The sequence below is a fragment of the Ammospiza nelsoni genome, chromosome 25, assembly GCF_027579445.1.
Source record: "Ammospiza nelsoni isolate bAmmNel1 chromosome 25, bAmmNel1.pri, whole genome shotgun sequence".
Classification (NCBI taxonomy): Eukaryota; Metazoa; Chordata; class Aves; order Passeriformes; family Passerellidae; genus Ammospiza; species Ammospiza nelsoni.
In genome coordinates this window covers 3,616,459-3,640,699 of record NC_080657.1, presented here as the reverse complement: position 1 = coordinate 3,640,699, position 24,241 = coordinate 3,616,459, and the positions used below count along the sequence as shown (strand labels likewise).

Below are 24,241 nucleotides of genomic sequence, written 5' to 3'. Positions count from 1 at the left end.
AGCAGTGGGAAATACAGAAATACAACCCTGCTGCCTGTCAGCTCTGTCATTGCCTGGTCCTGAGCTCAAGGTGCTGGGTGGCTGCACAGAAAATTCTTTCCTGCCAAAAAGCCTATTATATCCAGCTGGATGTCTGGAACAGGAATTTATTTAGGATCAAACACCAATAATCCACATTCCCAGCCCTTCTGTATTATCTCATAATAAGACATGCTCCAAAGCAACTTTGAAAGTGCTGGGCTGGGAGAAAGGCTAATGCCAGCTAGTGGATAATCAATGTAACATTTACCAGTTATCACTTCAGGACAATGGTAGAAAACAAAAAAAAAAAAAAAAACTGGCTAAACAGCCTGGACAGTGAAGCTTTGAACAGAGAGATGGGGTGAATCTCACACTCACTTCAGTTTTGTTTATTGTGTATGATTTAATATTGTAGATGAACTTTCTTCTGTCCTAAGAAAGTTAAGTTGAGCTGCCAGCATATGCAATCTTTGATGTGGATGAATAATTTTCTTTGCACCAGTCAAAACCCAAATGTTTTGGCACAATCCAGTGAGAATGAGGCACGTGGACAATTCTGCTACACTCCTGCCTACGCTGCTCAGCACTCTGGATTGAAAACCTGCCCAAGAGTGACTGGCTGAAAATCACGTGAGACTGAAATGACACCCCAGAATGAGCATTCAGCCTCTTTTTTCTTTATTCTTCTGCCTGTTACCAAAATTAGCACTGAGCTCAGTGTTTTTTTGTAGCAGAGACATGCAGGAAACAGCTCAAACTTATTTTATGTCTATGAATGTAAATTAATTCCCACACTCACTTCACAACTGGGGACAGGATGCACAAAGACTGCAGAGGAAGAGGAGGAAAGGGACTTGTCACGATCAAGGGGAGCAGAAAGTCAGAGGGGTTTTGCAAATCCTTCTGTTTCTTTGCTGAGAACATCTCCAACCATCACTCCTGTGCTTCACCCAGTCCATGGCTCTGATCACATTTCCAGGAGGACACTTGGCCATCGGTGAAGTTGTCAGCTTGGCTCTGGCCAAACTGGAACTCCTGGCCAGCACCAAACTGCCACAAAACTATAGAAAATGTGCTCAGGCTGCTGGAGGAGGATTCATGGCATTGCCTGAAAGCCAGCAGGGCTGAGCAGACATCTGTTGTCTACAAGAAAACATTTGAGGACTATCTTAAATTGAAGAGGAAGGTTTTTCCTTCTGCTAATGAACCCTGAGACCATCTGTTACCAATTGTACTTGCTTATTTCGCTCATCCATTAATTATTTTGGTTTGCTTTTGAATAAAATACGAGCAAGGTTTGTGTCATTCTGTGGTTCTGTGAGGGGCTCAGGGTGGTTCCTGCATCTCAGAGACAAGGACACTTCATTACATAACCTGTGCCTGCACCAAGTCACTCCAATTAGAGTGGCTGTCAGTGGGAACTGAGGACAAGACTCACAGACACAGAGCCAAGAAACCCAGCCATGTTGTGACATGAGCTTGTTGCCCTTGGGGAGGTGTAATGGCATTAACAACTTTTGAACACAGGAAAGCTGCATCTGAGATGTGCATTACTGAGCAGAGGAGCTGTAGGGTAGGCAAATCCAGAAGTCTCTGCTGGTCTGAATTAAAAACTTGGAGGGCTAAACACAAGGAACAATAAAAAAGGGGAAGGGGATTGAAAATGGCACTGAAAATTGCCAGCAGCAGCACTGCCCTGCCTGTCTCCCATGCAAGGACCAGATGAAAAATAAGTGATAAGGGTTGAAAGCCTTCATCAACAGCTTGTGTGAGGCATCTCCTACAAGGCTGACTCCCAGTCCCAGATCCCACTGCACCAAAGGTCCCCCAAACATGGCATAAAATGGTTTCCAGAGACAAATGTCTATGTAAACAAAGTCAACCTGAACTGATAAACTTCAGCATGTGTTGAGGCAGGAGGATTTCAAGAGGAGGGCAGTGCTAGTTTTGTACCCACTAACTCGTCAGAGCACTTCCCATGGTCTGGTCCTAAAGTTTTATGGCAAGCCACTTATCTAGCTCATAAAAATATTCCAAGACTTTAAACAACCTCTTACTGCCCCACAAAGCTGCCAGCCTGAACATTCTCATAGACCAGGATATAAGAAAAAAACTGAGTTTTCATATCTTCATTTCAGTGCAGGACAGGTCCTCAAGCAAGCCCTGCTCCACCTGCAAACATTCCAGGAGTTTTCTCATCCTTGTTGCATGAATTTCTGAAACGAGCTGTGGCTCAAAGGTGGAATTTTTTGTCTTGCAGGAGGAATCTTTGAGTACGCAGATGGCCCCAACACGCAGGTGATGAGTGCTGAGGAACAAGCCTTCAGATTCTCCGCCAACATCATTAACAGGAACAGAACTTTGCTGCCCAACACAACCCTCACCTATGACATCCAGAGGATACACTTCCACGACAGCTTTGAAGCAACTAAGAAAGGTAAGAGCAGAGCAAACTTCTGAGCAGCTTTGTGGTCATTTATTCAGCAGAAGAAAGGTCTGGTTTCCAGACCAGCAGCTTGTTCTGTTCTGCTCTCACCAGTTATCTGGATGAGAGTTCCTGCTGGAGCTGACCTTCCAGAGGCATTTTAATACAAGGGGAACAACTACCTTTTTTTGCCTCTGAAACCTCAGAAAACTCCTTTCAGGTTTGCTCTAATCCTGAGCAAAGGTCTGGAGGCCATGCCTGTGTTTGTGTCGCTGCATCCCTGGCAGTGCTCACATCCATCGCGTGGACGTTCTGTTCTCTTCACAACAGTCACTTTTGATTACTGGATAACAGCAGCACACTTGAATTGCTGAAGGGGAGGGACTGCACAGCAAAGGCTGTGAGCTGGTGACCTGAGGGCTCGTGGAGTTTGATTCTGGCTGGGGAGAAAGGAAACCTGCTGCCTGAGCTGGCAGCTATTGGAGGGACACCAGCAGGAGGGAGTATCAGCTCCCAGCCAGCCCAGTGACCCCCTGTCCCTTTTCAGATGGTTTTGTGGTGGAGGCTCTCTCAGAGGAGCTTGGCACTCCTCTGTGCCTCTACCCAGCCCCTTTTCAGATGGTTTTGTGGTGGAAGCTCTCTCAGAGGAGCCTGGCACTCCTCTGCACCTCTACCCACCAGTCTATACCCACCTGGCATAAATCGTTCTCTCTGTGCCCAATCACTGCTGTAGTTACCTAATATAAGTGCTGGGTCAGTGCCCACAAGTGTCTGGGCTGTGCCCATGGCTGCCCCATGCTTAGCCCCCCACAGGCTTTGCTGACATCCCTGCCTTCCCCCTCCAGCCTGTGACCAGCTCGCTCTGGGGGTCGTTGCAATATTTGGACCTTCCCAAGGCTCCTGCACCAACGCTGTCCAGTCTATCTGCAACGCCCTGGAAGTGCCCCACATCCAGCTCCGGTGGAAGCATCACCCTTTGGATAACAAGGACACTTTCTATGTCAACCTGTATCCTGACTATGCTTCCCTGAGCCACGCCATCCTGGACCTGGTGCAGTACCTGAAGTGGAGGTCGGCCACCGTGGTGTACGACGACAGCACAGGTGGGTAAGGAGGGGCTCAGGGAAGGAATCCTGGAGATTTTCTGTCCTGGGACTCTGTGGGAGCTTTTCCAATGAACCCTCTCGAGAGCCAAATGGTGTCCCGTGCAGTGATGGGTTCTCAGGAGTTCTACACAGTGCTGTGGAGCTTTCTAAGCATTTTATTCTTAAAGCTCTCAGCAAGTGGGGCCGTGAGCTGGCATGGAGGGGTTCATTGGCATGGGGTGACCACCTCAGCCTGGCTCTTTTGGCACTGTGGTGCCCCTCTGTAACAGAAAAGCTGCATGGAGGGAGCAGTTCCCAGCTAAAACCAAAAGCAGTTCTGGAAAGTTTTTTTGTTTTCTGGATAATTCTGTAACACAGAGCTGGCAAAGTTCTTCACGTAAGGAAAGCTGTTGACAGTTAAACAAAGCAAAGTGCTGCGCAGCTCTAGATATAGACCCCCCAAAAAAACAAAAGCCACATTGGATAGCCTGTCCAACCTAATTTCACTAAACCAAATGGTTTCTTTAGGGGAGGGCTGATGAAAACACAGTTTGACATTCCTGTTTTGCAAATGTGGGTCACAGTATGTTCCCTTTGTGGCATATTCTAATGTGTTTCTTCTGTGCAGAGGGACACACTCCTCTCTTCTCCTTTGCAATAGGCATCTGCTGAAATTCTCCTTGCAACCTCAGATTCCAGTAATTCCTGCTCAGCTGAGTCCACCATGGCTCTTTGCCTTGTGCAGGAAACAGAAATGAATTCTGAGGGTAGTAGGAAGTTACGAGTTGTGATTAAGTGACCGTTACGATCTACGTGACTCATAAATCCAAGCGCATATTCATTTTTGCCTTTTGCTACTGTGCATGGTAAATATGCAGATTTTAATTTGTTGTGCAGCTGATTACCACATCCTGTCCTTTCTCAAGGGCACATCTGCTTAAGGAAATCTTTTGTGATCCCAGAGGTTGTGAGGTTAGGACCAGCCTGTTGTTCTCCCCTTCCTACCCAGTGCAGGGACCCATCCAGCTCTACTGGCTGCAGTGGTGGCAGGGAAGCACTAGGAAAAGCCATTCTGCCCTAGGACAGCTCCTCTGGGGTCAATGGTTGATGTGTGGCACCTTGGCTTTGATTATGGATGGATGGATGGATGGATGAGAGATGGATGGATGGATGGATGATGGATGGATGGATGGATGGATGGATGATGGATGGATGGATGGATGGATGGATGGATGGATGGATGGATGGATGGATGGATATCAGTCCTTATTCCATTCCATGGAGAGCAAGGGAAGCACTGATGTGCTGTGGCCCAGCAGTGAGGAAGGCAGCCCTGTAACACTGTGGGTTTGTCTCTGTGTGACACCTGAAGGCCTGATACGGCTGCAGGAGCTCATCATGGCCCCGTCCCGCTACAACATCCGCCTGAAGATCCGCCAGCTCCCGCTGGACACCGACGACGCGCGGCCGCTGCTCAAGGAGATGAAGCGGGGCCGGGAATTCCGCATCATCTTCGACTGCAGCCACCTGATGGCAGCTCAGATCCTCAAGCAGGTGAGCAGGGGGCCAGCAGGACACCAGGAGCCCATGGGTGTGGGGTGGCCGTGATGAAGAGTGGCACTGCCCTGGATGCAGCATTACCTTGGGCTGCAATCCACAGCCACACTAAAAGCTACAGCATGTCCATCCTCCAAGGACACTGCTGGATTTCTACAGAAAATAGTGTTTTCACTGAAAAATTGGAAGTACCAAAAGTGGCTGTGGGTGAGAACAAGGAAATGTTACAGGAGAAGAAGGGGCTGTGCTGAATGCAGTGCCCAGCCCAGGCTGGTGCTGGGCAATTCCATGGCTCTCCCTGCAGCTGCACAGCCCCAGTCTTCTTCCCTCTTCCTCCTTCTCCCTTCATTCAAGCTGGTTCTCCCAGCCAGGAGGGACAGCATCCCCTGTCCCTTCCCCAGCAGCATCTGCAGTTCTTGGACTTTAAGCCAGATGTCAGTGATTTTCCACTCATTTGGGCTCCCTCCTTTCTTCCTCCACTGGAATTCTTGCAGCTCACCCCAGCTCCTCCTCATTCCCGAGTGCCTTTGGATTTCAGGATCAATATGAGGCAGAGGAAAAGGCTTTCACAGAGATGCTAAAAACCAGCTGGTGGAAGTGTTGCTCCTATCAGCCCAGCACAACACCACCACACAGATTAAATAAATCCCTGAAGGGATGAGAAAGCAAGCACAAGGCAAGAGCCTTCTCCTGCAGCCTGCTTGATGCAAAATGAAGGGAAGTGCTCAGAGAACTTGGAAAGCCTGGGAGGGATTATTATGGGAAGCAATAGAAGGGGCTCATTGTCTCCTGCCAGTTATTTTCCCGTGCTGGTTGTGTTTGGTGCTGCTCACTTATTATGCAGTTTATTATAGTTTATTGTGCCATCTGCTCAGCTCATCACCGCTGGTGCAGAGTGAGGAAGATGGAGGAGAGGGGGGACTAGGGGAGACAAGTCTAAGTCCTTCTGGCTGGGTTTGTATGTGTTGGGGTTTTGTCAGGACCTGAAGCCATGGATTTCAGCTTAGCAATAAAAGACAGTGTATTTTTTACTCAGAGAAATACTGATGTATTTTCAGAGTCTGGGAAGTTGCACAAACCCAAACCACAGCCTGACTGTTCTCTGCATGCCTGGCCACTCTGGTGTGTAACATCAGGCAGGTTCAGAGCAGTGCACCACGACCTGCAGGTCACCTGCATCTGCTGAAGACTAGGAGGTGTAAAAACCTTATATTTTCCTCACTTTTCTACCTGTAGCAAGAAATGTATGCCTAGAGGTGCCACTTTCATTTCTTTTCCACTGAAAGTACGAGCTAGGCAAAGTCATCTCCTAGAGGAGGGGAGTCTGCTTCCCTTCACAGCAGCAGAACAATGCACAGAATAAATAATGGACTAAAAAAAAAAAAAAATTGAGGGAGGCCCAGCATTCTGTTTATGGCAGAATCAGTAATATTAATATTTTATTGCTATTATGTGCCTTTTGTAACATTTTAGTCACTACACCAGTCAGCTCTGCAGACATTTGGCTGGACCGAGTCCCTGGAGTCTCTTGGCCCTGCTGCCGCCCCCACGGATGGCAACAAGGTTCTCACAAGAACCTTGGTAAAATTTCCACTCCTTGACATTGAATTTCATTGCACATCTTCAGAAGACACAGAAGGTTTGAGCACCTACAGCCTATGCTGGCTGAGCAGTGCACATACCATCGTGCCAGTCAGGATCTTGCTCTCCAGGGATTCAAGGTTCCATGATCAGCACAGCACTGATCATCTGGGCAGGTTTTGAAATTGGAGTAGTAAAAAATACATGGATTAGTAATCCATGAGTAACACCACATGAACCAGCTGTACAGATGGGACTGTCACCTACTGCTCCAGCCTGGGTCTCTTGGAGTGACCAGACATCACACCATCCATTATTTTGCTCTCTTGGAAAAAAAATAATTGTAGGAGCCTATCACAAAGTGAGTCCTGCTTGTGAAGCTTTACTGTTCTACCCCAGATTATCCATCCTCCCTCAGTTTTGGTCCCTTGCTGTCACTCCAGGTCTGTTCCCAGGCTGTCCCGAGCAGTCTCTGTGCTCCACAGGGCACAGCTGTGCCTGTCAGCTCTGCCAGAGCTCCTGCTCTCATCCCAGCCACTGCCTGTGGCTTATCCACCAGGATGATCATTTATTCATTTCCCCACAAACCCAGATGCATCCTGCCCCAGGCTGCCAGGGCTGGGAAGCTGCAGCTTTCTTCTGACAGTGGGTTTGGGTTCCTCAGGTATGGCCAGAGTGATCCAGCTGTAGAACATGAACTGGGATCATCTCATTATTTGCTCCAGACTGGCTCCCCATCACTAATTGGTGCTTCCCACACTGAGGTGCCATTCCCTGCTTCAGCTCTTTGCACCAAGTTGGCCAGGAGGGAGAGAACTTCATTGCAGCCCCCTGGATGGACTGACCAGACTGGGGGACAGGAATGGCCACAGGGACAGCCCCCAGATTCTCTAAAAGCTACTTCCAGAGCAGGAAACCTGGGGTGAAATCACACTCTGGAGTGACAATATCTAGGCTTGCAATCCAGATCCTTTTCTTTTCCCTTGTTTTTTTGACATCTCACTTCTTTTCAGACTGTCACTTCCTTCCTCGGAGGTAAATTCCGCCCTAGTAATTTTAGCAAAAAACCAAGGGAAGCAAACATTTCCTGGGGGGACTTGAAGTCACTTTCCCATCAGTGGGGATTTTAAAGTGCTCTTGCATGTGTTTTCTCCAGAAAACATGCTCACACAGTCAGTATCCCAGCCAAACCCACAGGAATCTTCCTATCACCAGCTACCAGCTTCAAGGTGACCTTTCTCATAGACTGAAATGTGCTCCCCCCATGTTGTGAAAGGTCTGGACATGGTCACCCAGCCAAGGCCCCTTCAGCCCATGGTTGTCCTCTGAAAGAGCTTCCAGGACATTCTGTTCTCTCCAGTGCTCAGTTATGCAAATCCCAGCAATCTGCAGGAGCCATCCTGCGTGTAGGGGCTGGCAGGGAATCTCAAGTTGTGCTGGCCAAGGGCACTCAGGGCCCTGATCCCCAAAAGCTGAGGGACAGGGGATATTCCCACTCCCCATCCTTGTGCCGAACCTTCACTGACCCATATTGTATTTGCTCCTGGTAAAATACCTCAGAAAAGCAATTAGTTTCTTTGTTCTCTTCTTTTTTAGTAAATTGCTCAGGCAGGACTTTTAGGCTCCTGTCCAATTAACTATCCTTAAGTTTGAGGTGAAGTTCTCTAGGTCCTATGAGGTGTCTTTTCACCCAATTGAGGAAAGAAACTTCTGGGCTTATTTCCTTTTTAAGGGGACAAAGGATAGTTTTGTCACTCCATCAACAGAGAGCACATTCCTATACCCTGGCACAGCCAGGGACACCCAGTGTCACCCAGAAATGCCACCAGCCCTCATGGCAGCTGCACACTGAGGCTTTGCCATGGTTTCAGAATGGTTTGAAGACCACAGGTCTGCTCAGCTCAGAGCATGTACCTTTTGCTGATAAGCCTGGCTTAACTGCTCCATGGCCTCAATCCTGAATCCAAACTTGGTATTTCCAGTTTCTTCACTGCTCCATGGCCTCAATCCTGAACCCAAACCTGGTGTTTCCAGTTTCTTCACTGCTCCATGGCCTCAATCTTGAACCCAAACCTGGTGTTTCTGGGTCTCTCCTGCCACATTTACCTATGAGCTCTGAGTTTTATGTTGCATGGCTGTTCTTGTATCCCTTTACTAACCCCTTTTCCCTCCTCTCCTTAAGGCTATGGCAATGGGGATGATGACAGAATATTACCACTTCATCTTCACCACTCTGGTAAAGTATCTGGCTGTGCACACACCTTGTACACACTGATGGGTGTGGGATGTGAAAAAACACAGAAAACAACCTGTGCACACTGATGGGGGTGTGAGGAAACACAGAAAACAACCTGTGCACACTGATGGGGCTGGGATGTGGGTGGGATGGGTGTCTGATCCTGTGTGCACTGCACTGCAATGGGGTGGGAAATGCAAGGAAAGGGAGACCTGGGACCCTGCCAGGAGGAGAGGGCAGGGCTGGAGCTGGAGCTGCAGGTCAGGGTCAGACCCCCAGGCTCTAACTACTCTGCTCTGCATCACTGCCTGAGAGTTGTCAGCCCCACCTTTTCCTGCAGGATGGCTCCCCTCTCTTGGATGAGGAATTCGGGGAATTTTTGGGGTATTAATTTTAGGAATTTGGGGACTGAATTGCAGGAATGCTGGGAATTTTAGGGAATTGATTCTGGGGATTCCGGGGATTTTGTGAATTCCCATCTCTTCCTGCAGGATGTCTCCCCATTCCTGGATCATGAATTTTGGGACAGAATTTCGGGAATTTTGGGGCAGTCCCTCCTTTGGAGTGCACAGATGTGGGTTCTGGTTTTATTTTCCCTCCCAGCCACTTTGATTTCAGTGTAGCTCCCCACACACTGACAGTGAGCACAGGGAGAGTGAAAGGCTACAGTTCCCATGCAGGATTTGGTGGGGCCCTGATTGAGCAGGAGCTGGGGATGAGCACCCAGGACCCCTCTGGAGGCAGGAGCAGCCCTGCTGTGGCTCAAGCTTCAGCCCTGCAGGTTTATTTTGCAGGAGGGGAGCTCAGCCTGACACTAACACCCCTCTGTTAAACATGGGCCAGTCCTTTCTGCCTCTGGGAGGCATTTGGCTTTCATGGCGGGGTCACTTTTGTCTCCATTTAAGATGCTATTGTCTAGTCTACTGTTGAATTTTGTGCGATTTTGAAAATCCAATTTATCTTTTTTTTTTTGCCTTTAGCAAAGAAACAGATGAAACTAACCCTTAAAAACTACAAAATTTATTTTTCAAATGCAAAAGACATTTTAATTACCCCTGCTGCCATTATCTATTCCAGGCAGCTTTAAGCATTTCCCAGATAACCTCCTATTAATCAGCCCCAGCTGAGCCTGGAGTACATTTCATGTGTAGGTACAGCCTGGAGGTGGGAAAAGAGGAATTATAATAAATTAATAGATAAGCAATCACAATTAATGCCACTTTCCTGAAATAACAGTTATATCATGGGAAAGATATTTTAATCTGTCATTCCTTAAGGCAATGTTTTCCTAGCTTGCAATGCCTGTGCTTCAGCTTCCCCAGTACGAGACCCATGGGGTGCTAATGAATTAGTCTATTATGTTATACTGAATGTTTCTAAAAGGTCCCCAGTCAATACTGAGCACAGTGTATCAACACTTGGCATGAAATGCTTCAACATTTTGCTCGGCAGCACGACTACAGTTCACTGACTCCAGCAAGAAGAGCCCCATCAGCCTTTTCCACCACAGGAGGAGCAGGAGGAGGATCTTTGATGAGCACTGGTCCCTGTCACATTTTTACTTCCAAATTTTACATCCAGATAAATGCAGATTTTATATCCAAAGCCCTGCAGGGAACACCCCAGATCTCCACCCTTGTGGGGGCTTTGGATGAGCTATGCGGGTCTAAAAGCTGCATTACAGGTTTAGTCTCAAAACACATGGAAAACACTGGTCCTAATGTGACATTTTGGTGAAGTAGAAAGGGTCTTTCCTTTTGCAGTCAGAACATGGGAAACCAGGTGTTAAAATCTTAATGGGAAGCAAAAAATAAGATATTTTTAATTTTGTGTTTGGTATCATCAGTCACCTTGTAGTTCTCTGTCCCTCTTCTTCAAGGAAGAATTCTCATGTTTTAAGCCAATATTACAGAAAGTATTTTTGCAATTTCTATATTTTTCTTTTTCTTTTTTTTTTTTTTTTGGTAGAAAATAAAGCCTTTTTCTGGAGATAGAACTACACCTTTATCAACACTTTTCAAAGCCCTGGTGAAACTCTTGTACCCTGGCATTCCTACACATAGACTCAGTTATATCTTAACACTTTTTCCTGTTTTGCTCAATATTTGAGTCTGCTAATTCTTTGACATTTTTGAAGTGAGATAATGCAAAATTGCAGAGAGAAAAATAAACAAAGACTCAGCAATCTGTAAAATGGGGCTTTGCAGCCACAGCCAAGCCCTGCCAGGTGCCAGGGCAGGCTTGTGGGGACACCTCACCCATCCTGGACCACTTTTCCAGCCTCCCTCTGAGGATGTGGCATCACTGAGGATCAGTCCCCAGCACTGCTGCCACCAAAGAGCCCAGACTGGGCAAACTGGGGAAGGGGGAGAGCATCACAGAACACTGAGAGCAAAATTGTGTCGGGAAGAATTAATCTGCAGTACAGAAAATAATGAGTGAAAGGGAATGCAGATGAGGTGGAAAATAGAACCAGCTGTTTCAATTTGTGGCTGTGCAGGAGCAGAAAATCCAGAAGAAACTGATCTGATGGTTCCCATCCACACCTCCCCATGTCCTGACACTCAGCTGGTATTCTGAATTATCCTCTGATTCCAGGAGGTGATAAATCAGGCTGCAGCTGAGATTTAAATTGGAATCAAAGAGGGATCTGATGGGAGATTGGTTTCTATAGGAACTTGATGAAAGGAAGGGTCAGTGGGGAGCAGCAGGGCAGGGACAGCACCCAAAATACCAGTGGGATCTGAGAGGTGGCCAGGGGTGATTGTTTGACAGATGGGCAGCAGAGACCATGGGGTCTGGAGCTCAGGGATCTGATTTATCACATTCTGAAGGGAAAATCATCAGATTTTGCAACCAAAATTATTTTCTCACAACAATTTCTGGAATACAAACTAAAGTGTTTGATTAAAAATGAATCTTGAAAAACAGATCCATTCCAGCAGGTCAGGCACAGAACTGCTGTCCCCCTCCCAGCCAGAGACATGAGCACCTGTCTGAGGTCAAACCACTGTATTTGCCCTTAGCTCCCTTAAGTCATTTAAAAGTCAACATTGTGGCCTGTTCTTCACAGTGCCCTTTAACAGAACATGCAGGTTTGCACTTGCAGTTTTTCAGGGTTAAAAAACAGCCCAAAAACCCAAGTCCCAACTGCCATTGTAGGGTGATTAATGGTTTGGTCCCTGCTGCACCTGCAGGTTTGAGCACTGCATCCATCAGCAGTGAGCCGTGGGGCTGCAGAGGCTGGGGCCAGGCTTACAGAAAAGATCAAACCCCCAAAGCTTGTTAAAGCAAAGCAGCCATAAAACCCTCACTCTCCCACAGAGAAGGATGTCTCAGTTGCTGGCAAGTGCTGCTGCTGTCCTGCTTTGCTTAGGGCAGCACATGGGGGACTTTGCCAGCCCCCTGTGGGCAGATAGGGGCTGCAGGTGGGTGGCCCCACAGTGTGGCTGTGTCCCACCAGAACAGCCCCAGCACAGAGCACAGAACAGACACAGCCACAGCACACAACAGCCCCAGCAGCTCCTCCCATACTGAAGCTCATTTTTGAGAAGCCCTTGTGGGAGCAGGGAATGTCACATCTTCGCCCCCACGCTCCATTGCAGACTTGTGGTGTTGCCTTTCCACATCCCCACATTTAAACTGCCAGGAAACCCTTGCAGAAGCTGTTCAGGATAAATGCTGATGAAATATGTCCCATCCAACAAATATTTCACCCCTAACTGCCTCTCACCACACTCCCTCACTCCCCCCTCAGGTTAGCTGGCTTTGGGGCGCAGATCAGCTGCCACATGCTCCTGATGTGCTGTCTAACCCCAAACTCCTTCCTGAGCACCGAAGCTGATATTCAGACACATGGAGAGCCAAGAGCTGCCCCACAGCAGTGCTCCCCCAGTGCCCCCCAGTAGCCCCAGTGCCCCTTGCCAAGCCTTGCTGGCAGCCAGCAGAGCTGAGCACTGCCTGGCTCTGCTTTTCACATCCCATAAAGGGCACCCTCATTCATCTTCAGACTGTGTAGGCTGGCCAGAATGTCAAGAAATGCGTCTTAGTTCCTCTTTGATAGTCTGCAAATTGGCGTTTTGCATTCAGAGTGACTCTGTCATGCACAGCACCCTGTGGGCCTCGGCACTGCCAACAGATCCTCCATGGAAAGGCCCATGGGAGCTCCAGACACAAACTCTGCCTTGTCCCCCCTCCCTGGGTCACAAATCTCTTCTTCTAGGGTCACAGGCAGTTTTCTCCCCACAATCCAATCTCTTTCATGCTAAGAGCAGGTTCTTTGGCTCTTTGGCAGGAGTTTCCTTCTGTTGTGTGTGGGGGAACCTGCACATACGGCACTCAAATTGCACCAACACCTCCTGTGGGCTCTGCAAGCAGCCACTGACGGCAGCAGGCAGCACAATCCTCTGAGAATCCTCTGAATTCCTGAGGGATCTGTACTGTGACCGTGTTCACAGGATGAGGGAAGAGACAAGGATTTGACTTCATGTTTCAGAAGGCTTGATTTATTATTTTATGGTATATATTATATTAAAACTCTACTAAAAGAACAGAAGAAAGGATTTCATCAGAAGGCTATCTAAGAATAGAATAAGAAAGAATGATAACAAAGGCTTGTGACTCAGACTCTCTGTCTGATCCAGCTCACTGTGATTGGCCATTAATTGTAGACAACGACACGAGACCAATCACAGATCCACCTGTTGCATTCCACAGCAGCATATAATAAATGTTTACATTTTGTTCCTGAGGCCTCTCATCTTCTCAGGAGGAAAAATCCTAAGGAAAGGATTTTCCATAAAAGATGTCTGTGACACTGTACTCCCTCCCACCTCCTGTGGGCTCTGCTGTCTCGCTCCAAACACAGACACACCGACCGACGCAGAAAACTCAAACAAAACAAAGCTAAGCAAAATGTTTAAAACCGGTTTCTCTCTTTTAAGGATCTTTATGCATTAGACCTAGAACCATATCGCTACTCTGGGGTGAACCTGACCGGCTTCCGGATCCTCAACGTGGAGAACCCCCACGTGTCCTCCATCATTGAGAAGTGGTCCATGGAGAGGCTGCAGTCAGCGCCCAAGGCCGAGCTGGGGCTCCTGGATGGTGTGATGATGGTACGGGCAGTTCAAACAGGGCACAGGGGTCTGGGGAGCAGGGCAGGAAGGCTGGGACAGTCATTGAGGCCTAAATGTTACTTCTATTGGTTTTTGCACCAGTAACAACTCATTCCAGGTGTCTGCCCTGAGGTGCTTTCTTGCGTTAACAACTGTCCCTCAAAGTCTGCGGTGAAGCCCACACCCCACTGCTGTGGGGCTAGCTGCCAACAGATTGTCACCAGAGAAGCCAGGACATGTCCCAAAGGGCTCCAGCTGTCCCCAAGAGCAAAGGGACACAGATTCTTTAACAACTGCTCCTCAAAGTCTGGGGTGAAGCCCACACCCCATTGCTGTGGTAACGCTTCTGCTCAGGCCCAGCTGCCAACAGATTGCCACCAGACAAGGCAGGTAGCCAGGACGTGTCCCAGAGGGGTCCAGCTTTGAGCTCTCAAACCCCTTTTGGCTTTGCTCTCAGCCCTGAGAGCAAAGGGACACCAGCACCCAGGGCTGGGAGCACAGCACACAGCCAGACTGGACCAGGCATTTTGCAGAGATTGAGGCAGGGGAAAGAGCCAAAGCAATGGGCAGAGATGGGCTGAGCTGCAGCTTTGATGACTCCTTTTAGGGCCTGATGGCAGCTCTGCTCTGCTGAGTTACTGCTGGGAAGGTACAGCACCTGCTCGCCCATCTGTCTTCCCTGCCAGGCTGTCTCCGACCCCCAGAACTGCTGACTGCCTCCCTCCTTCCCTTCCCCTTAGATCTGCCAGAAAGTGGCAAAGCCTCCCAGACTTTCACCTTGAAGTGGCTCCTCAGATCCCTGCTGCTGTGTTTGTTGTTAGGGGAGAGACCCCCACTCTCCCCAGGCTCCTGCCTCTCCCCAGGCTGAGCCCCCCTGTGCCTGCAGCACAGCTCGGTCCCCATCCCCTCTTTGCTCTCTCAGAGGGATCCTGCCTTTGATTCCTCTTTGCCAGGCGTCTATCCACTGGGGCCTGGACTCAGCTGGGCATTACAGTCTGTAATTCACCATGAAATTGCATGGATATATCCTTGCCCCCCCTTTCCTCCAGCCCCAAATTCCCAAACCTGTCCCTGCTGTGGTCCATACCCGCCCACGGATGCAGGTGGGGCTCCTGCTCTTCATGCTTGGCTGCTGAGGGAAGGGAAGGTCACAGGGATGGCTGCCAAGGCTGGAGGATTTTCTCCATGGCTACGTCCTGTGAGATGTTTGCTCAGTTATTTGCTGTATTATTTTGTTTATTGTGGTTTATTACGCTGCTGCTACACTCACATCTGTTTCGTGGCTCCGTGAAGCCAGCAAATAATGTATTTTCACTAGGAGGTCTTACCACATCAGAGTGAAAAATAAATCCAATTCTCTTGATCAGTGTTTGGATGTAAGATGGGGCATCTCAAATTGAATCTAAAATCATCACATTATATGGGGGGAAAAAATTCTCCCTAGTTCAGATCACTGAAATGCTAAAATATGTTACAAAGCCATGAGGTCCTGATTTTGGTGACAGCTTGTGTCATTTTTGGAAAACTGTGTGCCCACAAATATCTCTGTTTCTTATTTTCCCATGTATAAAATAGTGTAGAAAATATGTTCTTGTATATTTTTTTTTACACTCAGACAAAACAGACTCAATAAGAAAACTCTGTTACTACCTTCCACATTTAGAAGCCGTTGCCTCCCTCTTTGACACCACAGCAGGAAATGTGCAAGAAACAACCCGAACAGACAAACAGCACTTCCAGAATCGCTGATTTTAGGCAAAACCCCGAGCTTTTGATCTAAACAACCAAGGAACCACCAGGGAGCACAGGCAGAGAAATCCTGGGGCTGGCGGGGGTAACTCAGAGCAGGTTCCACCTTTTCCTACTGTGAAAAACGCCAATCACTTGTTTTTAAAATTGTAAAAGTTTAATAGTAATAAAATGGTTATAAAAATAATAATATAATTAGAGGAATAATAATTTGGACAATTTGGATTAGGACAATATGAGACAATAGAAACAAAGAGTTACGGATGGCCAAGTACCTTTTCTGGGCAGCCCGAAAAAGGACCCACGTTAACAGAGGATTAATCCTTAAAAACAACAACCTGTTGCATATTCATACATCTCATATATGATGCATAAATTCCATTCAAACACAGGATTCTGTCTGGTCATTGTCAGCTTCCTCCTCATAATCCTAACGGTGTCCTCCTGCCTGAGAGAGGCGGGAAGAAGTTGATTTCTTCTGATAATGGAGCAATAAGTTCTCTTTCTCTGAAAGATTTAGGTGTCCTGTGACTGCTATCTTGCTGCCAGTCCTTTCTTTAGAAAAAAAGTACCTTACACAGTATATTTTCTATTTTAACAATTTTTGTTACAACCTAAAAATATATTTAACGCACCACTTAAGAGAATTAATACAGCATCACTTTCTAACACAACACATACAATATTCATTTGAACATTTGCAAAAAAACCAATCACAAAATTGGCATTTTTCACTCAGCAAGCCACCAACGCTGCCCCCCTTCCCTTTAGACAGACGCTGCCCTGCTGTACGACGCGGTGCACGTGGTGTCCGTGTGCTACCAGCGCGCGCCGCAGATGACCGTCAACTCCCTGCAGTGCCACCGCCACAAGGCCTGGAGGTTCGGCGGCCGCTTCATGAACTTCATAAAAGAGGTAAAAACGTGGTTTTAATTGACTGTAAACATTATTCCCCCTGAGCAGCAGGTTCCTGGGGGTAGGTAGTGGAGGCTTGGGAGGTCCGGCGTTGGAAAACTCCCTGGACTGGAGTTGTGCAGTCCCTCAGTGCTCCCACTGATGCCTTAGGATTTTAGCTTTTGTATCTATTTTATATCTTTTTTCATCTATTTGTAATCCTGTAGGTCTTTAGTGTAGCACTCTAAGCTCCATATGTAGTGTGAGCTGCTGTGGTGGTCCCAGGATGAGGGAAGAGATGAGAATCTTGACTCCATGTTTCAGAAGGCTGATTTGTTATTTTATGTTATATATATTAATTATAATAACAATACATATAATTATAACTATATATGATATAGAACAATTATGTATAATTATAATAATTATATATATTATGTTGTATGTATCATGTTGTTATATTATATTATATTATATTATATTATATTATATTATATTATATTATATTATATTATATTATATTATATTATATTATAAGAAAATGATATAATAAAAGAATAGAAGAAAGGATTTCATCACAAGGCTAGCAAGGAATAGAAAAGGAATGATAATAAAATCTTGACTGCTCACAGCCTCAACACGGGGGGCTGTCATTGGTCATTGAGTAAAAGCAATTTCACATGCTGGGTAAACAATTGTCCAAATCACATTCCAAAGCAGCAAAACATGGAGAAGTTGAAGCTTCTCAGGAGAAAAGATCCTAATGAAAGGATTTTTCATAAAGTATGTCTGTGACATATTTCCCATTTTGGGCTGACACAACAATTCCTCTCCAGGCCTGGCAATCAGGGACACCTCACTGCCTCAGGCTCTGAGAGATGGAAGCAAAAGTGAGTTGGGGGCAGCAAACTTGGGGTAAAATGACTGCATGACCTGAAGCTGTAACTGGAGGATGAACCACCAATATGCAAATGGACCAAACTTATAAAAGCGTGAAAACCTGTCATCATCCATTTTTTTGAGTTTAGTCCCTTCATCTGCCCAAAATGTACCTGAAGACCCTTCAACAAATATAACCCTTTTTATTGCCTTAATGTTGTCTGGCCTCTGTTTTTAGGTAGCCCAAAAAGGCACCAGCCCTGTGGGAGCTGCAGGGCTCAGCACGCAGCTGTGTGTGCTCCAGCTGGGCTCCTCAAACATTCCGTGTTTTCCTCAGCTCCCGAGGGGCTCTGAGGGCTGCACATCCCACAGGCAAACCACCTGCACGCCCAAATGAGCAAACAGAGCCTCCCCAGGACTCCAGGGTGGCAAGGCTGGGAGCAGGCTGTCACTGCTGCTCAGGAATTAATGAGGGAGAGCCAGAGGAGCGTGTTTACTGGGAGAAACGCCAGTTACTCCCCCTGAGAATACATTATGGCACCTTGATCACACTGGAATATTTCAAGCTCCCCCACCCATAAAATAAACACATTTCTCAGTGAGCAGCCTGCATGGGGATGCTCAGGGGAGAGATCCCCAGGCTCAGCTCCACACTGCTGGGATGTGATGCTGAGCAGCAGCCTGGCATTCCTGCAGGAGCATCCTCCTCAGGACAATGCCACAGCACATCCAGCACTGTCCCAGGCACTGGACACCTCAGTGTCCCCCAGCTCCTGCTCTGCTGGCACACAGCACCTGGCAATAGGGGTTCTATCACCTCCTAAATCAGAGAGATTCATTCTAGGGGTGCTGCAAAGTGAACAGTGGGAAAGAAATCGAATTACATAGAGGATTTTTTGTGGAATTGAATTGAGGCATCTTTACCCCAAGCTCCTGCTCCTGATCCCAGTCAGCCCAGGCTGTTCAGGACCTCAGTCAGCCAAGCAGTGAAAAATCTCTGGGAATGGGATGTCCCCAGTCCCAGTGAGCACCTTCCCTGTCCTTATGCTGCCAAAAAATGAAGCAGGGCACCAGCAGCACATGGCCCCAGACTCCTGTGCCTGTTTCCAAACCTCATAGCTTGCTTGCATGAACACATTCCTGGCCTCTTCTGCTCCACTGTCCCTCTGGAAGGACAGAGGGAAGCATCCCCATCATTTAAGCTTCCACACACCTTGGAAGCAGCAGCAGGTTGGTGCACAAAGGGATTTCTCCTGGCTGGAGCTGCCCCAGAGCCAGTGTTTGTCAGCACCACAAGGATGAAGGCAGCTCACAAGGATGCTGTGATAAATGCAAGTCGTTTTCTACTGAGTCATCACGTCCTGCAACAGCTGGTGAGCACAAAAGGTGCGAACAGAAATTGTAGCAAGGACTGCAAGAGAGGGAAGGAAATCTCCAGCTCCGTCTGCAGTCTGAGCAGCAGCGGAGGGATTATTAATTAATCAGGCTCTTTAGGGAGAAAGAACCAGCATAAGGACTAATTAAAAGAACATACAGTGGAGGGCAAAAGATTATTTATGATACTGAGTAACAGCCCTGCTACTTTTTCTCCCTTGCACAGGCCCAATGGGAAGGATTAACGGGACGCATTGTCTTTAATAAAACCAGTGGTTTACGGACAGATTTTGATTTGGATATCATCAGTCTCAAAGAAGACGGCCTTGAAAAGGTAGGCAGGGTTTGTTTTATCTGCATGTGGCTGAGGATAACGCTGGTGCTCAGCAACAGAGATGGTTGGTGCTGTATTGATTCCAGGTTTCTGGGGTTTATATAAAAGGATATTCACTTTGTGGGATTTCTCAGATCCTTTTCCATGCTCAACCATGACTCACTCGCCCTGAAGCCAGTGCGTGGGATTACAGATTGCAGAAGTGCTTGTGGCACTTTTCCTGGGATAGTGGAGGCAAAAGAAACTTTCTGAGCATCCATTAACCCCTCCTTGCCCTAAGCAGGCAGGAATGATGCCTGTCCCACTCCCTCTTGGTGGTCTGGCTCAGAAACCCTCGGTTCTTCTCTGAGGAGAACACAGCACTGGAGATCATCATCTGCAGTCATTTCCCACTATGAAATTGCCCAAGGCTGGGAACAACCCCAGTTTATTACAGCCTGGAGTTTACAGGATGATGCACTGGGTATTTTATTTATTATCTAAGGGACAATAAGGAAAAAAGATAAGGTGGCTTTGCCTGTCTGGCTGGGGGTGTCATGAGGGTCAAAGGCATGAAGACTGCATCCTTAGGTCCTCCAAATTAGTGCAGATCTCCTCTGGGCACAGTAAACCATGATGATGTGCAAATCTGATCCCAGGTGTGCCTGGGGACTTAATTTCCTTCTCTTCAATTACTTGAAAAAAGCAAACTTAAAATAAAAAGGCAACACACACAGCCTTAAAGCCCTTAGATTGCAGGTTTCAAGGTGAGATCAGCTGATGACAAACAGAGCAGCGAGCGGCTGCAGCACATGGAGCTGTGATTTCCAGGAAATTCCATGATTCTGACTACTCTGTGAGCAGCTCTGTGTCCCTGTCCTGCTACAAGTGTCTATCATCTGTACAGGAGGAATTTGGCAGGGCAGCAAGGCCCTTTCTAGAGCAGAGTCTGCTTTGAGACAGGTACCAGGTGCCCATGGCAGCCGGGCACAGTGCTGGCTCTGTCCCTCTGGGCAGGGGGACAGGTTCTGAATCCACAGGACACCTGGCTGGCAGCAGGGAGGGATTTCAATTACCTGTGCATGGCCTGAGAGCACAGGGGGCTGGTGCAGGGAATTAATCACTCAGCACAGGGAGGCAGCCCCAGGGCTGGAGGCAGCCATGGATCCATTCTCTGTTTGGAGGGGAGGCTCCCGTGCCACATCCCCTTTCCTCACCGTTTGGTTTTCCTGGGATTTGAAATGAATGGCAGCCACACTTCCCCAACACAGCAGCAGCTCTGTGCCTCAGGTAACACAGCTCAAGGTCACTACAGCTCTCTCCTGCTGGGGAGATTTTGGTGTCAAATAAGGAATAAAAGAAATGTTTCAAATCAACCCAGTGACCTTCAGTCTCACAGAGCTGGGGAAGGTGCTGGTGCTCGCAAGAACTGAGCAGCAGCTGACCTTTGTAGCCTTATTTCCTCACAAAATATTTTGTTTATAGAGCCTAACCCAAAAATAACAACACATCTTTTTGAAGTCCAGCAGCACCGAGGCGCTGCTGGAGAGCTGTGCTGGGCAGATAATAGAAAACATTCCAGCCTTTTGTACCACATGAATCCAAATGTTTAAGCACAGCCACAGAATCACCTGTCAAACCAACACCTCTCAGGTGGGCTGAGCAGAGCTGGCACCAGCTGGAGTTATTGCAGTTCTCTGTCACATCAAGCCCACTGGAAGCTGCCAAACCTCGACGTGTCCCCTGCACACCCCATCAACTTTTGTCGCCAATAATTCAGAGGTTTCACAGTTCCCACCATTATTCTCCTGAAAGCTTCGTGTCAGCTCCAGAGGGGTTTTAAAGTATCGATGTCAAATCTCTGTTGAAGCCAGAATTCTGTCAATAGTTAATCTGAACTAACAAACACCAAACTACAAACAAATCCCAGCTGGATTGTGCTTTATGTATCACAGCTTATGTTTGTTGAGCTTTAGGATTGAACCCCCTGATCCTCATACCTCCTGGATGTTCCAGGGATTACAGGAGTATTACCAAATCCTAATTACATATAGTTTGACTATCTGACTCACACAGTTCTCTTAAAGCACTTTTTCCTTTTTCTTCCTTTTTTAATATTTTAAACTGATTAATTCAGTCTTAAGTGCCGTGCATTTAATTTTCTTAAAGAAAACGTAGCAAGGCAGAAGTGAGTTGGGCTGCAGTGCAGCAAACTGGGGCCTCTCAGGCTTGCTTTTTTCCCATCCACAATAATAATAATTTTTGACATTGCAGCTGTTGTGTGATCCAAGGCAGAGATGGGGGATCGCTTCGGTTTTACCTGAAATATTTAAAACCTTTCACAAAGTTCACGGAAACTCTTCCAGAATTTATGACAATTTTTTTTTGCCAGGCAGCATTGCTCATTACAAAGTCTCTTTTTGGGGATGCAGTAAAACCAAGTTCTCCCCTTGGACTGCTGAAGAGGCTGAAGAATCTTAAAAACAGCAATAAATAAAAGATGGGATGCTGCTGGCTCCCGGGTGGATTGAGCTGCCTGCCTTTGGCTTCTCTCCGAGTTCCACCTTGCAGTTTGACCCTACAGATGGATCGTTCTGTTCCCATTTCCAGGTGGGGTTTGTTTTATTCTCCCTGCCAGGCTGGCTCCATGGCCACCCCGCTCCATTTTCTGGCAGCACTCCCACATTCCTGCAGCTTTCCTGACATTTTATCTCTCTGTCACAGTCCTTTAGCCACTCCTGCCTTCAAAGTTTGTCCCAAAGGCTCCCCTGCACCGTGGAGATCAGGTTAACAGGCTTAGCCTCGCCCAGATGACTTCCTTAAACAGAGACATGCTTTGCCATTTCTGGATCAATAGACTTCATTGAAGTCTAATAATTTATTACATTTGACAGCTTGAGAAAACAGAGCACCTGAAGTAGAGCTGATGTGCCTGTGCCACCCCCTCCTCCAGGTTTGAAGCCAGGACTGAGACCCCCCTATTGCAGGGATTTCCCAAAGGGGGGCCCATGGCACACCTAGGGATGTGTTAGAAACCTCCAGCTGATTTGCCACGGCACAGAGAGCAGGAATGGGCCCTATCAGGGATCTGCAGAGCTGGTCGAGCCTTTTTAATCCTCCCCACCAAAGCAAATTGGTGGGGAAATGGAAAAGAAAGAAAATGGGCTCCGATCTGTGGTTATTTTTCTTTCGCTGTGCTTTATCCTTGCCCAGATTTGACTCTTTAGTGTGGTTTGATTGTTGCTCAATGCGGTGCCTTTGCAAATTATTCATTCATTCATTCGGCCCCTAAATTCAAGCCCCCACAGTCTTCATCCACTGCAGCAGCACAGGGGCTGTGGAACGTGTCACATGTGGAACATGGACTGACCTGCAGCTGAAGGGTTAATTCATGGTAATTCCAGTTTTGCTGCTGTTTGCTGCAGAGAAAAGAAGGAAGTTCTCTTTTCCAGGCCAGTAGGATGCTGGGAACATTAAAGAATGCAGGTAGGGATTGAGGAATTGGAGATGGGGGGTTCACTGTGTTGCTTTGCTTCCTCTCAGGTTGGAGCATGGAGCCCTTCAGATGGTTTGAACATCACAGAAATCTCCAAAGGACGAGGGCCCAACGTCACGGACTCGCTGAGCAACAGATCCCTGATTGTCACCACGGTGCTGGTAGGGGACTGCCAGCCTGTCACTGTCCTTCCCCACAGCCCCAGGGATAACCCAGGGATCCCCAATGGCTCTGAAAGCTCACAGCACCCCAGTGCCTTTTAAAAGGATGGGACTCGGTATAGTGGGGATTTGTATCATAAAAGGAATGGGACCAAGGTGCCCAGAGGGGAACAGAGACAGGGGACACCTGGTCTAGGGCAGAAGGGCTGGAACCAAAGGTCTTGGATCCCTCAGCAAGGGGTTAGCAGGGTGGAAGCTGAACATAAGCCAAAGACAGATGCTGCAGCAGCTTTCCTTGCAAATCAGCCACTCCTCCTGACGAACTTCCCATCCACCACATGACATTTTTTCCCATTAAACATTTCCATGGCTGTGGAATTGTCTGGGTCCAGGCCATGGTTCCCACCACACCTCAAAGGCTGTGGCATAATGCAAAATGATGGAGCCAGGAGGGGACTGTCAACCATCTGCCTTTGACAGACTTTCTTCAGGCAACATTTCCATCTCGAGCTCTGCGAGCACGTAGGAATTACATAAGGCACGGGGTGATATCAGTTCCCATTAATTGTGCCACTCCATGGGCCTGCACATGTGCCAGGGGGTTTCCACCTTGGAACCAGGGCTGTCCTGGATCCCTGTGCCCAGGGGAGGAGGGAATGTGCTCAGACCTGAGTTCTGCAGTGATTGCACGGCGTATGCCGGAGTGTGAAACATAAAATAGAGCCCTGGATGTTATTTGCATTTGCAACACCCCTTTGTAGTTCTGCACTGCTGTAATTGACGAGAGAAGAGCCATAGGAGGAGCCTTTAAAAGAAAAAGCATGAAAGGCTATTTTTTCCCCTTTTGCTCATATTGCAGTGACTTGTTGGAAGAGAAATATTACCCCAGCAGCCAGTGCCGCTCTCCCCAAGCAATATGGGAACTGTGAAGTTATGAAATTGAGGGCACCTTCACTGAGAAATCGATTAGCAAACTGAGAGAGCTTGTGAATTGGATGTCTGGCTATTTTCAGTAATAAATTGTGAAATAGTCCGTGAATAAGTGGTTCACAGAGTTCAGAATTACCCCCTAGGAAATGTTTGAGACCTGGAGATACATTACTGAAGCGAGCGACGTCCTAATGTTCAGTGCTTCGGCTGTTAAATATGTATGTAATCCCTACAGCGCTTCCCAAAATTAATAGTGCTTTATGGCTGCTCTGGAGCCATGGATTTATATCGAGATCCATAGATTCAGCTGATTCACAAACAAAGCACTAATTCCAGAGCAGAAAGCCGAGGAGGCGGAGGGGGAGTGCAGGATTGAGCCGAGCTGCACGTGCCAAGCTAAACTCCATGGGCGTGATGTGATCA

General features: G+C 47.6%; 1 protein-coding gene across 1 annotated transcript in view; it reads left to right on the top strand.

Moving 5' to 3' along the window:
- The first annotated feature begins 2,289 nt into the window (after positions 1-2,289).
- Positions 2,290-24,241, top strand: part of GRIK3 (glutamate ionotropic receptor kainate type subunit 3) — a 53,442-nt gene continuing 31,490 nt past the window's right edge. The window contains exons 1-8 of the mRNA XM_059488596.1: positions 2,290-2,458; positions 3,292-3,549; positions 4,904-5,085; positions 8,852-8,905; positions 13,849-14,022; positions 16,543-16,686; positions 19,145-19,252; positions 22,775-22,888. Coding sequence (XP_059344579.1) covers positions 2,323-2,458; positions 3,292-3,549; positions 4,904-5,085; positions 8,852-8,905; positions 13,849-14,022; positions 16,543-16,686; positions 19,145-19,252; positions 22,775-22,888 — 1,170 coding nt within the window. The 5' untranslated portion in view covers positions 2,290-2,322. The remainder of the gene's footprint in view (positions 2,459-3,291; positions 3,550-4,903; positions 5,086-8,851; positions 8,906-13,848; positions 14,023-16,542; positions 16,687-19,144; positions 19,253-22,774; positions 22,889-24,241) is intronic.